General features: G+C 44.0%; 1 protein-coding gene across 2 annotated transcripts in view; it reads right to left on the bottom strand.

Moving 5' to 3' along the window:
* egf (epidermal growth factor) overlaps positions 1-13567 on the bottom strand; it is a 25694-nt gene extending 12127 nt beyond the window's left edge. For both annotated transcript variants that reach the window (XM_077021115.1, XM_077021116.1), the window contains exons 1-12: positions 13094-13567; positions 10830-11029; positions 9623-9804; positions 7806-8036; positions 7468-7673; positions 6902-7015; positions 4317-4439; positions 1181-1303; positions 961-1086; positions 685-821; positions 239-387; positions 11-115 (exon numbers count right to left, since the gene is read on the bottom strand). In XM_077021115.1, coding sequence (XP_076877230.1) covers positions 11-115; positions 239-387; positions 685-821; positions 961-1086; positions 1181-1303; positions 4317-4439; positions 6902-7015; positions 7468-7673; positions 7806-8036; positions 9623-9804; positions 10830-11029; positions 13094-13256 — 1859 coding nt within the window. In that variant the 5' untranslated portion in view covers positions 13257-13567. The remainder of the gene's footprint in view (positions 1-10; positions 116-238; positions 388-684; positions 822-960; positions 1087-1180; positions 1304-4316; positions 4440-6901; positions 7016-7467; positions 7674-7805; positions 8037-9622; positions 9805-10829; positions 11030-13093) is intronic.
* Positions 13568-15127: the final 1560 nt, after the last annotated feature.

Below are 15127 nucleotides of genomic sequence, written 5' to 3'. Positions count from 1 at the left end.
TCTGTCTTACTGGGCGTGAGGATGAACTGCGATTCCTCTGGGTTTCAGGATCTTCTCATAAACCACCACCTCACTGTCCCCGCCGTCCAAACCCCTCCGAGAAATAGAGGACAACCTGAAACAGACAACTTTAATGTGTGTGTGTGTGTGTGTGTGTGTGTGTGTGTGTGTGTGTGTGTGTGTGTGTGAGAGTGTGTGTGTGAGAGAGAGAGTGTATATGTGTGCAGGTGTATATTACCCTTTATCAGTCCAGTATAGTTTGCGATTGATCCAGTCCACGGCCAGACCTTCTGGAGTTTCCAGCTCACTGGAGACCAGCACCTCTCTGGATCCTCCATCCATGGAGACCCGTTCAATCTGCTGCCGGGACGTGCTGGCAAAATAAATCTGAACCACAAGGACACAGTCAAATTTCACATTTCAAATAGTTCCATTTCCAGACAGAAGACCTATCATTTTGTTGCGGAAAAGAAAGACAGTAGATTAAATGCCTGAGCAACAAGCCAGAAAAGGGTGCGTGACAAACGCTATCACAGAAACGCTTGTATCATACTTACAGCTTTTGGCCACCAGATGGCGAGAGGCACTTATAGCTCAATTTTCCATTCACAACTACAGCATGGACATACGGTCATGAGACGCCCTTTCAGTTTGAGTGAGCGTGATTATGTGTGAGTGTCACACCTTATTCTGCACTGGGTCGTAGTCCAGAGCGAGGATGGAGTCTTCAGACCCGTCCAGCACCCGTCTGTCCCCTGTTCCATCTGTGTGGACTCCTCTGATGTCCACTGTGTTTGCGTACAGGAGGAATGCTGGTGGACCTGTGACATTTAAGAGAGTGATCTCACAATGTGTGTGTGTGTATGTGTGTGTGCGCACGTTCAAGTGCGTGTGTGTGTTGTGTGTGTGTGTGTGTGTGTGTGTGTGTGTGTGTGTGTGTGCGCGCGCGCTTGGCCTTGCCTGTGGCTTTGCATTGTTTGCCATCTGGCTGTAGTTGGTATCCAGGTTGGCACTGACACTCCCACCTGCCAGGTGACAGCGTCACACACACTTGACTACAGCCCCCTCCATCCACAGACAGGCAGCCTGACGGGGGGACAGAGACGCTTCAGTACCTCTCCTCCCTCACACAGAGGTGACGACACAATGCAACACAAGATACACACATAGACATACACACCTGTGCAGGATCGGCCATCGGGCTGCAGTGTGGATCCAACGGGACACACACACACGTCTCCGTCTGGTGTGTGTGTGCATGCGTGATCACAGAGTGTGCCATTCTCCAAGCATGGTTCAATTTCTGCTCACACACACACACACACACACACACACACACACACACACACACACACACACACACACACACACAAGAGCCACAAGAAGAAAAAAAAATTCAGGACTTGATCACTACCAACTTGAAGTGTCTATATTCCAAACATCTCAATGATCAGGGCTTTCACATCTTTATTTTGATATTTTTTCGATCTCTATACTCTTGAGTGGTCAGAATGGGAGCATAACAGTCCTTCAGCAGGTCCAGGTGAGATAGATATCTGTACATGAATCTGCAGCAGTGATGATACTCATGACAGGTCCACCACTGCTAACTCAGCAGCACTGTTTACAGGCCCGACACAGACCGCTGCTGTTGGTGAAATTCAGATATTATTATATAAAGGTGTATGTGTAAATTATTAATATACTAATTTGTATCTGCACAGAAATATATTAATCTGTGAATATGACTGTGACTGTGACCGCATGATACGAAAAAAACAAACAAACAAACGAATGAATGAATGAATGAATGAATGAATGAATGAAAAATCTTGCTCGCTAGGTTGCCTCTCTAGGTTCATGCCTGAGAGAATGATATGGGCTGTTGGGTGCCATGGCAACCACAACTAAATGAAAAACAAGCAGTGGTCTTAAGTGTTACTCAAGACAGGCCGCCAGTCACTTCTCAAGAACAGACTAACTTACTATCTACCCAGGAACCAGCTAGTTCTGGACCACAGACTAACCTACTATCTACCCAGGAACCAGCTAGGTCTGGACCACAGACTAACCTACCATCTATCCAGGACCCTGCTAAGTCTGAACCACAGACTAACCTACCATCTACCCAGGAACCAGCTAGTTCTGGACCACAGACTAACCTACTATCTACCCAGGAACCAGCTAGGTCTGGACCACAGACTAACCTACCATCTATCCAGGAACCAGCTAGGTCTGGACCACAGACTAACCTACCATCTACCCAGGAACCAGCCTTGTGTGTGGTTGAGGATGTTGTCCACATCTCTGTTGATAGTAGTCTTACTGTTCTACAGGTTACCGTTGTCTGTTCATATGAAATGACTTTTCCTTATAATGGCCAGCAAGCAAGGAGAAAAGAAGTAGATCTGGTAATGCCACCGACACCATAACTTCACAGTCATGAAAACCCACAGCCCTCTTCACAGCTCACACTATTTATCCAAACACTCTTACTGAGTTCTAGTGTACACAACTCCAGATGAAAGAACAATGCCTTTAATGACCCAGTATTGCAGGGACAAGAACAAACTCAGTTCCGAGTATTCTGGGCTATTTCTAAGCACACAGCCTCCAGAGCTGGCAGCTAACTTTACCAAAGCCAGCTGGTACTGGAGAAGCAAGCTTCTTAGCTTGAGATTCCCTGCAATCCATTTATGATGTCAGCGCCATAATCCCGTCCATAATCCCGCCCAAAACGGTGAAAGCGTGATGGAGGACTTCTTGCAAGCGGATAACACTTGAACCTTGACCTTTAGTACCACCTGGAGTGTAACACTTCACACACAACCATGGCTTATGCACCCTCCTCCAGAACTCCTCCAGTTCCTCCAGAACTCCCAGCTACACAAATTTCACTGTCATCACCAGTGACAGTAGATCCCATACTGAATTTAGTAGTATAACTTGTATGTGTGAGAATGTTTGTGTGTAGGGTGTAGGAGTGGAGATGTTTGTGCATGTGTATATGTGTGGGGGAAAAAATAAAAAAAAAAATAAAAAAAAAAAAAATAAAAATATATATATATATATATATATATATATATATATATATATATATATATAGAGAGAGAGAGAGAGAGAGAGAGAGGTTGGGGATGGCATGTCTGGTTGGGGAGAGAGAGGCAGAAAGAGAGGGAGACATAATTGTGTGCATGTCTGTCTGTGTGGGTACAGTGAGAGAGAGAGAGGTGTGTGCATTTGCATCTTGGGTGAGATTAGCGAGAGAGAGAGAGAGAGAGAGAGAGAGGGAGGTGTGTGCATTTGTATTTTGGGTGAGACGAGAGAAAGGGAGGTGTGCATGTCTGTGTGGAGAGAGAGAGAAAGAGAGAGGGAGGGAGGTGTGCATGTCTGTGGAGAGAGAGAGAGGGGGGAGTGTGCATGTCTGTTTGGGGAGGGAGACAGAGAGAGAGGGAGAGAGACAGAGGAAGGGGGAGGGAGAGAGAGGGAGAGAGAGAAAGAGGGAGAGAGACAGAGGGAGGGGGAGGGAGAGAGAGAGACAGAGGGAGGGAGAGAGAGAGAGACAGAGGGAGTGAAAGAGACAGAGGGAGGGAGAGTGTGCCCTGTGTGTATGTGGTAATCTGTTGGTCTTGGTGTTGTTGTGCTCTTCACCTGCTTAGTGCTGCAAAGCTGCTGACCACATATGTTCCCTCCTGATCTATTTATATGAGTACTGCCCCCTTTAGCACAACTACCCCACACATATTCCCTCCTGATCTATTTACATGAGTACTGCCCCCTCTAACACAACTACCCCACACATATTCCCTCCTGATCTATTTACATGAGTACTGCCCCCTCTAGCACAACTACCCCACACATATTCCCTCCTGATCTATTTACATGAGTACTGCCCCCTCTAGCACAACTACCCCACACATATTCCCTCCTGATCTATTTACATGAGTACTGCCCCCTCTAGCACAACTACCCCACACATATTCCCTCCTGATCTATTTACATGAGTACTGCCCCCTCTAGCACAACTACCCCACTGTCTAATTGCCTAACAATCCAAAACAACACTATTCTGCCAAAAGTATTTGCTCACCTTTATTCATAAATAAACCCTTATTCATAATGATTTCCTTATTTATTGGTATAACAGTATGTCTACTCTCTGGAAACCAAACCCAGAACCTTGGTGATGCGATCACCTAGCACCACCCGCTCTACAAGCTGATTAACAGGACCACAATGCAACAGGGCCACGGTGTCCCCCCAAAAGCACTGGTAGTCATGCATTATATGATAATATATTTCCACGTCTCTCTCACCACGGCATGTCTTGGTGTCGTGCAGGAGCACGTAGCCTTTAGGGCAGGTGCAGAAATAGGATCCAGGAACATTCTCACATCCCAGAGAACAGCCGTGGTTCCAGTGGGCACACTCGTTTACATCTAAACACAGACAGGGAGACACCAACCAGAATGTTACAACATGGAGGGAGACACCAACCAGAATGTTACAACATGGAGAGAGACACCAACCAGAATGTTACAACATGGAGAGAGACACCAACCAGAATGTTACAACATGGAGAGAGACACCAACCAGAATGTCACAACATGGAGAGAGAGACCAACCAGAATGTTACAACATGGAGAGAGAGACCAACAAGAATGTTACAACATGGAGAGAGACACCAACCAGAATGTCACAACATGGAGAGAGAGACCAACCAGAATGTTACAACATGGAGAGAGACACCAACCAGAATGTTACAACATGGAGAGAGACACCAACCAGAATGTTACAACATGGAGAGAGACACCAACCAGAATGTTACAACATGGAGGGAGACACCAACCAGAATATTACAACATGGAGAGAGAGACCAACCAGAATGTTACAACATGGAGAGAGACACCAACCAGAATGTCACAACATGGAGAGAGAAACCAACCAGAATGTTACAACATGGAGAGAGACACCAACCAGAATGTTACAACATGGAGAGAGACACCAACCAGAATGTTACAACATGGAGGAAGACACCAACCAGAATATTACAACATGGAGAGAGACACCAACCAGAATGTCACAACATGGAGAGAGAGACCAACAAGAATGTTACAACATGGAGAGAGACACCAACCAGAATGTCACAACATGGAGAGAGAGACCAACCAGAATGTTACAACATGGAGAGAGACACCAACCAGAATGTTACAACATGGAGAGAGACACCAACCAGAATGTTACAACATGGAGGGAGACACCAACCAGAATATTACAACATGGAGAGAGAGACCAACCAGAATGTTACAACATGGAGAGAGACACCAACCAGAATGTTACAACATGGAGGGAGACACCAACCAGAATATTACAACATGGAGAGAGACACCAACCAGAATGTTACAACATGGAGAGAGACACCAACCAGAATGTTACAACATGGAGGGAGACACCAACCAGAATATTACAACATGGAGGGAGACACCAACCAGAATATTACAACATGGAGAGAAACCAAAAATATAACAGAGAGAGAGAGAGAGAGAGAGAGAGAGAGAGAGAGAGAGAGAGAGAGAGAGAGAGGGCAACAAGAATATTACAACAGAGCAATGTTGCGATAGTGAGGAGTAACAGATCTCGATAGGTCACAGTTCTCGGTGTAACACCTGTTTAACTTAACAAGTCAGTAAGCGATTGGCTAAGGCAGCGTTATGATAGCCAATCAGAGCCAGTGTTTTTACACGCACGCCGAAGCACGCGAGTGACACGACACAAACGGAGAAGAGGCCGAAATGGCGTCAGGTGCAAGCCGAAGAAAACTAGAACTTTCAAGGCGTTATAAACATTATTTAAGAAAATACTTGAAGTTCCTGAATGTCTACCAGACTGGGTATTTGATTTATTTAATTAAGAATAGAGGTTTTATTGTTAAGTTTACTTCTGTTGTAAACAAACCAGTTGTCTCAGGTTGAGAGAATTTAATTTAATTTCATAGATGTAAATGCACTTTATATAGTGTAACTGTTTACTTTTGCTTTTTTTCCCCCAAAGATTTGGGATTTTAAAGGATTTTATCCTGCACTGGTCTGTGGATGTGCAATAAATATCAAAAGTTAAACAATTTTCTGATCTACTCATTTCAACTGACTGTGAAAACTGCTTAAAGAAAAAACTTAATTAATTGGCATATAACCTTTTTTTAACTGTAACGCAAATAGTTACTTTCCCTGGTAATGAGTTACTTTTATTATAGAGTAATTCAGTTACTAACTCAGTTACTTTTTTGAACAAGTAGTGAGTAACTATAACTAATTACTTTTTTAAAGTAACGTTCCCAACACTGCAACAGAGAGAAACAAGAACGTTACAACAGAGAGAGTGAGAGAGAGAGAGAGAGAGAGACTAACAAGTATGTTAAAGGACACAAGCAGCCATAGACAGAAAGGGGGAGTGAGCTGAAGACGTGAGACTGGTCAGAATCACCACGTCATTTTTTTAGTGAATTTTAATCCTGCTTTTTCTCCTCCAATGTTACACATCTCCAACTCCACCCACTAGCTAACTAGTTATTCCCCATCGCACAACCCCACCAAGCCTGAAAGGCAGAAAGCTAACACAAATCTGTTCAAACTGTTCCTAATGTGACAGAATGGCTCAACAACCTTAGACCACCAGCTCCAACCGGTTATCCCGCCCACCCAGAGAACAAGGGCCATTGTGGAGTCTTGGACTCCCAACCAGGGATGGTTCCCATGACCAGAGATTAAACCAGCAATCACCCAGAAATGACTGTGCTAGCTGTGACAGCACTGAGCCACTCAGGAGTGCCAGTTCCATTCAAGGAACAGCACTGTTAAATCTACGGGTAGTTTTAGAAGGTACATGGGGTGGAGTGACATACCTTCACAGTAGCCTCCCTGTGTGCTGAGAGTGAAGCCTTCACCACAGTCACACTGCCCAGGGCCTCTGGGACGGGAACACGCAGTGACACACTCCTCCGTCTGAGGGGCACATGCTGAACACACACCAAGGCAACATACACAGCACAGCGAGGACACCCAGATCACACAATGCTTCATAACAAAAGACCTCTCTGAAAGAAACTGTGCTAAGATGTTTTAAAGTTTTATAGTTTTATGTGAGCTTTAAAGTAAATGTAAAAAAAAACAGTAATTGAGAAAACAATGGCAGTTTTTTCATGTGATTTTAGCAAACAAATGTGAAATTCAGAAATTGTTAATTGTCCAGCAAAGCAGTGACGATCAACGCTGGGAAGGTTACCATCAAAATGTATTCTGGTACTGATTACTGATCACGGTCTGATAGTTCTGATTATCATTATTATTTGCTTATTAATTTAGGCCTATACAGTATAAAATGTCATGTTTATTCCTCTTTTTCCTTGTTCTTGTTCTCACAGAGATCCGAGAGGCAGGTCGGAGGTGCAGGTGATATTCCAGCACTGACCGGGCATGGTGGGCTCCTGGGCTTCTGCTGTAGGCTGCGTGGTGCGGTGGACCACTTGAACATCAGAAGGAACATGCAGCATCTTTTGTGAACCCACTTTTTCCAGAGGTCCACCTGTGTTCTTGTCGACTCTCATGATTCTCCTCGACGAGGAGTCTGTCATGTACACGTAGTTCTGGAAAACGGACATCTTCAGAGACTTCGATCTGGTGAGTGTAAACAAGTTTTTGCCACCTTAACTAAAGACCAAGAAGATGTGCAAAGAACAAGCCTTGTAAGACTGATGGAAACAAACCTACTTCGTCTGACTACAGCATTTAACACAAAGCTAGTATTACCTTAAATGCCACCTGACAACAATGTTCACAAGGTTGCCATGGTAGTCACAGGAGCCCATAGTGCTGTGCTTGCTGAGACTCTGCTGCACCCAGAACAGTCTCCTGTCCACTGGGTCTATAGCCAGAGCCAGCAAACGCTCAGGACTCTTTAGCAAGGTGGTCCTCTCTCCCCCCGCTAGCTCCAAGCGCTGGACGCTGGATGTGACCCCCCCAGAGAGCCAGAAGAGATATCTGCATCAAAGCACATTGGATTATGGGTAGAGGGCAGCCTGAGTCTTTCAAAACAGCTCTAGCTCAAAAATAATCAGGGATGAAAATGTTTCAGTATGTTCAGGACTTTCATGTCCTACATGGTTTTGATCCGGTATATTTCCGGTATATACTGTTTATTGCCCCACTTGCATCCTCTTGTGCCACTCTTCTAACTGCCCCACACACTAAGTGCCCCAGCATGGGTGGCAGATCCTTTTGCACTGCTGCCCTGAAGCTTTGGAATTCATTGCCTCAGTATCTCTGTAAATGCTCTACTCTGTCCTCTTTCAAATCCCAACTCAAATCTGTAACTGTTCTACTCAGTCCTCTTTCAAATCCCAACTCAAATCTGTAACTGTTCTACTCGGTCCTCTTTCAAATCCCAACTCAAATCTATAACTGTTCTACTCTGTCCTCTTTCAAATCCTAACTCAAATCTGTAACTGTTCTACTCTAACCTCTTTCAAATCCCAACTCAAATCTGTAAATGTTCTACTCTGTCCTCTTTCAAATCCTAACTCAAATCTGTAACTGTTCTACTCTAACCTCTTTCAAATCCCAACTCAAATCTGTAACTGTTCTACTCTGACCTCTTTCAAATTCCAACTCAAATCTATAACTGTTCTACTCGGTCCTCTTTCAAATCCCAACTCAAATCTGCAACTGCTCTCTGTGAGTGTTACTTGAAGACTTTGAAGATAATATATTACTAAACCACACCATTAATTTGAAGTGTAAAGCAACATTAGGGCACACATCAGTGTATGGGTTGAGAACAGATTTGATTAGATGATAAAAATTTGCCAGCAATGACAATTTTCTTCTATTCACATCAATTATACTGATGGGATTTTAAGGTTCATTTAATTCTGATTCATACATTCTGAGAATTGAGGCCACTGTGAAATGTTTTGCACAGGTGAGAACAGAATGGCTGTCTGTGAGATAGGCCTAGGCCTACTGGGTGAACCAGAGAGAGAGAGTAACTCTTTGAAGAGGGCTTAGCCTGCCTGTGGTGGGCCAGGCAGCACATATGTGTAAGCCATGTCAGGGAGATCGTCTCCACCTGAAGGCCCAGCACGCAGAGCCCACATGCTAACGTGCTAACGCGGCCCTGCATCTCTCACTAGTCAGGCAGTGTGAAGAGAACGTGGGGCATGCGGTCTCAGTGCCTGGGTCTCGGAGCAGACAGCCGAGCAGGGTTAAACAAACACTGGATATGTTTCTGTGGGAACTTAGATTGACCTTTGGCCTCGGTCGGTTGGATTAGCTAACTCAGCTTGAAGAACTGGATAAGCTAACTCATGTTGCTATGGGGATGCTATGTTATGGGATTGCTATTTTGTGCATTGACTATGGGATGTAGCAAATAAAGTGCTTCAGACAATGAGAATCATTATATTTGAAATGTGGCTGTAACGTTTCCCACTCACTCTGTGTTAGATGTGACCCATAACAGTTTAATTTCCGGTGATTCAGCAACATTTGCCTTTGTTATAGTTTTATGTTTTTGTGTGTGTAGTGTGAGTATGTGATGTCCAGGGTCATCACAAGCTTGTCTTCACCTGTGGTTAGGGTCGATCACCACACCACTGGGCAGAGACAGGCCTCTGAGAACAGTCGTCACGTTTTTCCCATCAGTCTGTGCTCTCTGAATTGTCCCCCTTTTCCTGCTGCTCCAGAACACTGAGTTTTCTATCCAGTTAACAGCCAGCCCTGAGATTCCTTTACCCAGTGACAAAAGTTTCTGGAAAGACACAACAAATTCTCACTGGGATCTTTGGAGAGACAATGCTCAACAGTTAAATGGAGTTACAGCTATGCTATAGCTATGCTATAAATGCTAAACGGAGTTACAGAATAGCTGGAATACTGCAGAAAGACCAGTGCTGGTGAAGCACCCTACAAAGTGGAAGAGAAAGGAAAGTTGACCAAAACCCTAGCAAATAGGTCAAAGGTCACCCCAACACAATGAGAGAGAGAGAGAGAGAGAGAGAGAGAGAGAGAGAGAGAGAGAGAGAGAGAGAGAGAGAGAGGTGGTAAAATATGTAGGATAGACAGGAAATTTTGGACAATGGTCTGAGAGTGTTCAGAGTTCAATTAACTTTGCTAAGATTGCTAGAACTAGAATGATTGCTAATCGCCATTTATTCTAGTTCTGATAGATAACCTTCCTTGGTAAGCTTATAACTGGCTAATACAATAGATGGACATAAAAAAAATATTTGGGTCACATTTCTGACTGTTGATAATTAGATGTGTAATAAGTTGGAAATTATACAGCCAGCCACTAATTATGGCAAAATAAATCCACAATGACCCATAAACATTGCTAAAAACATTGCATAAACATCTATACCCACTTTAACACTAAATCCATTTAAAACTTTTAAAACATCAAATTAAATATGTTTGTGGTATTAACAAAAGGGAGTTCATTAGGGGCACAACATTAGGGGCAGTCATGGCCTGGCGGTTAGGGAACTGGTCTTGTGACCGGAGGGTCGTGAGTTTGATTCCCAGACCTGAGGCCATGACTGAGGTGCCCTTGAGCAAGACACCTAACCCCAACTGCTCCCCGGGCGCCGGGCTAGGGCTGCCCACCGCTCTGGGCACTAGTGTGTGTGTGTGTGTGTGTGTTCTAACTGCACAGATGGGTTAAAAGCGGAGGACAAATTTCGATTGCGGTGAAAATCACAATTGACAAAATATGGCACATTTAATTTTCCTTTAATATGAATTAATAATTAATATAAGACACTTCAGTTGTACCTGTCTGTGCGTCCCTTCCAGGTGAGCACGACTCAGGACCCCTGTGTGCATGTTGACCCAGTACAGGTGTCCCTCTCTGGAGTGGAAGTCCAGCAGAATGGACCCGCCCACTCTGGACACAAGCCTCTCCTGGACGCCACCGTCCAAGGTCATCCGGAGAATGGCGTTCCCCACGGCAACGAGGAAGTATGCGTCGGAATCTTTGCAAACCAAATGCAAGCTGAACTAAAGTGATTTTCCATTATTAATATTTATATTAACATTATTATTACCATTACTAATATCTATATCAGCATTATGAATATACTAATATCTATATTCATATACATTAACATTAAGAGATGTTTATCTCAATCCATACTGTCTGTCAGATCATATGATCATATCCAGACAATAAATTGATTAGAAATACCTCTATAGACGTTTGTTCATTTTCAATTTGAAACTCGGATCATTTTCTATTTACATGAACTCCACAAACTCTGCTGTCATAATTTATGTGACGTGAAGTATTTTATGTAAAGCATTACATTCTTGAACATACTACATTTAACATATAAGAGAACCTAAAACCAAAACATTATGCATTCCCAACAATTCATAGTTTGTTATTAGCCAGGAGTCCAGGCGTCCAGGCGTCCAGCCCACTGATTGGCTGTACGGAAGCGTATCTACCTCATATATTTCATACTGCCCAGGCATTCAATTGGTCACCTTTTAACACACAACATTTTCCAAAAAAAAAAAAAAAACTCTGGTGCTTGGGAACTAAAGTTTTTTAGACCTCCAGAAACTGCAGCCCAGAGAGAGAGTTTAGGAATCTCACAACACTATGTATATATGTGAATGTGTGTATAGAGTCAGCAACCAAAAGTTCAAAAAAAAAAAAAAAAAGTTTAGAGGTTGACTTCTGGCCTTAGACAATCTTGTGAATTTCAAGCAGTGGATGATATGATTAAAAAATCGCCATTGATAAACAAGGTGATATCCTCAACAAGGCAATTTCAATATCTCAACAAACACAATGTAACCCAATTGCCACTGGAAGCATTGATAAGCATTGCCTTGTAATAGTGCCCATCTACAAGAAATGTTGCAGTGTCCATTAGAAACTGGATTCTACCAGTAACACAATAAAGCACAGACAGGGGCTTGTGTTAAATGAAATAAGACCTGCCAATACACTGCAAAGGCTGAATCTTAAACATTAAAAAGAGCGTGTCTTGCTAAAATGAGTTGTGCCGTGCCTTTTTTACGCTTTACGGGTGGGAAGTTCACAGACGGCTCAGATGTCTGTGGGTAAAAAGATGCAGTTTCCACAGTAACAAGTACGATAATGGAAGCTTTCTAGTTTCCTGTGTTGAACTCTGGGACACTCTTGTGAGTTACAAAGACGCGGTGTTGCTAGGATATTGACAGAGAGCAGAAAAAAACGTGCTACAGCGCATCACTGCGCGGTTTCCTGCCATTCTGTGAGCACTAGTTATCTTTCTGTCTGTGGTGAGACAATGTCTCATGGGTCCTGGCTGTTTTGTCCTCAATTTGTCCTTTTTCTATAGTTGTTCTTGGCATTTACCAAAGAATAGCAACTAAAAATCACTGTGACTAAAAAGCATTATAAAATCCCGCTCAGATGATCTGAAGTTTTGAACAGATGTTTGTAACCTCATAAAAAAATAATAAATCAGTCACAAATGTGTTGGAATCAGCCTGCTAATGAGAGTGTGAAAAACGTGAGCAGATAATTAGAATTAGTGACGGTAGTGAGATGCAGGGAGACACTTAATGAATACAGCCACAGGTCATGTGTTAGCTTCTCATGCTAACTCTAGCCCACTGCCCCAGGAGGCTTCACAACTTCAACGCAGAGTACAAGCATGTGCTAAAAATTCACTTTCTCAGTCAAACGGAAAATCAGCTGTTTCGCTGGCTTTGAATTAGACTGTTTCCTGAAACCAGTGTTTCTCCTGGTACATTTTTATGAGTATATATTATTATATACTTATATATAGTATATATACTTATACAGTATAATAAATGCCAGTAAGGCAAGATGAGTTCAGGCATTTACAATATGGTATAGTAGTTTCCATTCAGTGCAGCTGTTTTTGGTATAAATGGCCCCTTGATGTAAAGGCTATGATGTTATTTAGAAGGAGCAATAACTTACTGAAGTAGCAGAGGTATCTCTATCATGGCTAATAGACAAAGCAGATCAAAGCAAACAAGCACCTTAAATCCTGCACAGCTTGAGTAATACGCACCCCAAACAGAAGCTCTCGCACCCGTACAGTTCCAGCTGGCGGCTGTCCGGCTGCGTGGTCCCCAGCATGGGCCAGCGTTCGTGGAGCTGGGCGGGTGGGCAGTCTGCCTGCACCCCACCCAGAAGCACAGGTGCAGCACGGCCGCTAGCTGCCCCAGAAACATAGTCCTCCTGCAGCAGATACGTAGCGTTCCTCTCAGTTAGTCCCTCGGACACAGTGCCACGATGACCATTCATGACCTCGGCACATCCTACATGTGGGTCTCGGCACAGGTCGAGAGAGATAGAAGAGAGAGAGAGAGAGAGAGAGAGAGAGAGAGAGAGAGAGAGAGAGAGAGAGAGAGAGAAAGAGAGAGAGAGAGAGAGAGAGACTGAGCCAGCGTATCACTGGGCATGACCAGGAGGACACCAGGTGCCTCTCCAGACCAAGCAGGCCACAACAACTACAGTCCAGCTGGGAATACTCAATACACACACACACACACACACACACACACACACACACACACACACACACACACACACACATACATACCTCCAGTTTCTCCTGCCAGCCCCTTGTATTTTAACTGTTTTGGAAGCAAAGTATGAAATTCCTGACAGTCCCGTGGTGAATCTGACACTTGGGGATGTTGCTCCGCCCCCTGCCTGTAATGTGTGTGTGTGTGTGTTTACATCTCTGTCTAAGTCTGTGCTTGCATTATACAGAGGGAGGGGTCATTTGACTAGATCTCTTTTGTAGACTGCTGTGGGATGGTCCACTCTCACCTACAGTCTCTTACTTCCCCACCACACACAAACACGTGCCCCCGCCGCACCCGTCCGACGGCCGCCCGGCGCACCCCGGGTAGTCTGGGAGGCAGAGGGGTGGAGAGAGGCCTCTCTTCCTCACGCCTCTCTTCCTCACGCCTGGCCCAAGCTTGTTTACTCCATCAGATGACCCTCTTCGTCTGGGAATGACAGGCATATTGTTATTCGCATTGCTGTCTGGGCCCAGGGAGAGAATACCAGCCTGTGTTCCCAAACAACGGCCACACTGAACTCTCACTTATCCTGGACAGGAAATGCATCACAATGCTTCTCACATGAACCCAGTGTAAACAGTGAGTGGTGCAAAACCTGACGCACAGCGTTGACAAATATTTCAAATAGCTTTGGTTTTAGAAAAGGCAGTGTAAACATTTTTACAAATGAAATGTTTCTGCATCATACATGTGTGCGTGTCTATGTGGCACTGAATGTCTTCAGGCACTCCTGAATTTCAGTTTATCATGATAGCATGACATCTGGCCAAACCAGCATGTTCCAGTCCGGCACACATCCCCCCCGTTTAGGCTCCCTTGGTACGGTCCGCTGTGTGCATGTGTGTTTTGTGTTGTTTATTTGTTGTCAACGTTGTTGCTGCCAGGCCCCCTTGTTGACTTTCCTTCTCTTATCTGTATCTCTGTCTCTTGATGTTCCCTCGTTAGTGTGTGTTTTTAACCCTTCATGTTAAACCCTTTATAACTCTCTAGATTTAAAGTCTAGATTTAAAGTCTAAATTTAAAGACGTGAATTCTGTCAAGAGTCTTAGATTGTAGCTGGAAGACTATTTTGCATTTTGAGAGTGCAGCAGGTGAGATAGGTTATAATATGCAATGAGTTCAAGCAGATATTGTGGAGCAAGACCATTTAACGCCTTATAGGTCAACAGAATCAATTCACTATTTAACTGGAAGCCAGTCAGATGCAGAGAGGGCAGAACTAATGTGATCGAATGTTCTAGTGCCAGTCAGGACTCCGGCTGCAGCGTCCTGCATGAGTAAAGTTTCTTTATGGACTGTTTAGAGCATTCAATTAAAAGACCGTTACAGTAGTCTAATCTCGATGAGACAATAGCATGGATCAGTTTCTCTGCATCTGATGACGGAAGCACGAATGAACGAATATCTCAGCTTTGCAATATTACGTAAATGAAAAAGGCAGCCTTAATGACATTGAATATGTGAGTGTCAAACAAAATAGAGAGAGAGAGAGAGAGAGAGAGAGAGTGTGT

This window comes from Brachyhypopomus gauderio, chromosome 11 (genome assembly GCF_052324685.1).
Source record: "Brachyhypopomus gauderio isolate BG-103 chromosome 11, BGAUD_0.2, whole genome shotgun sequence".
Classification (NCBI taxonomy): domain Eukaryota; kingdom Metazoa; phylum Chordata; class Actinopteri; order Gymnotiformes; family Hypopomidae; genus Brachyhypopomus; species Brachyhypopomus gauderio.
The sequence above is the reverse complement of the archived record's forward strand: the minus strand, read 5'-3'. Positions and strand labels throughout refer to the sequence as shown.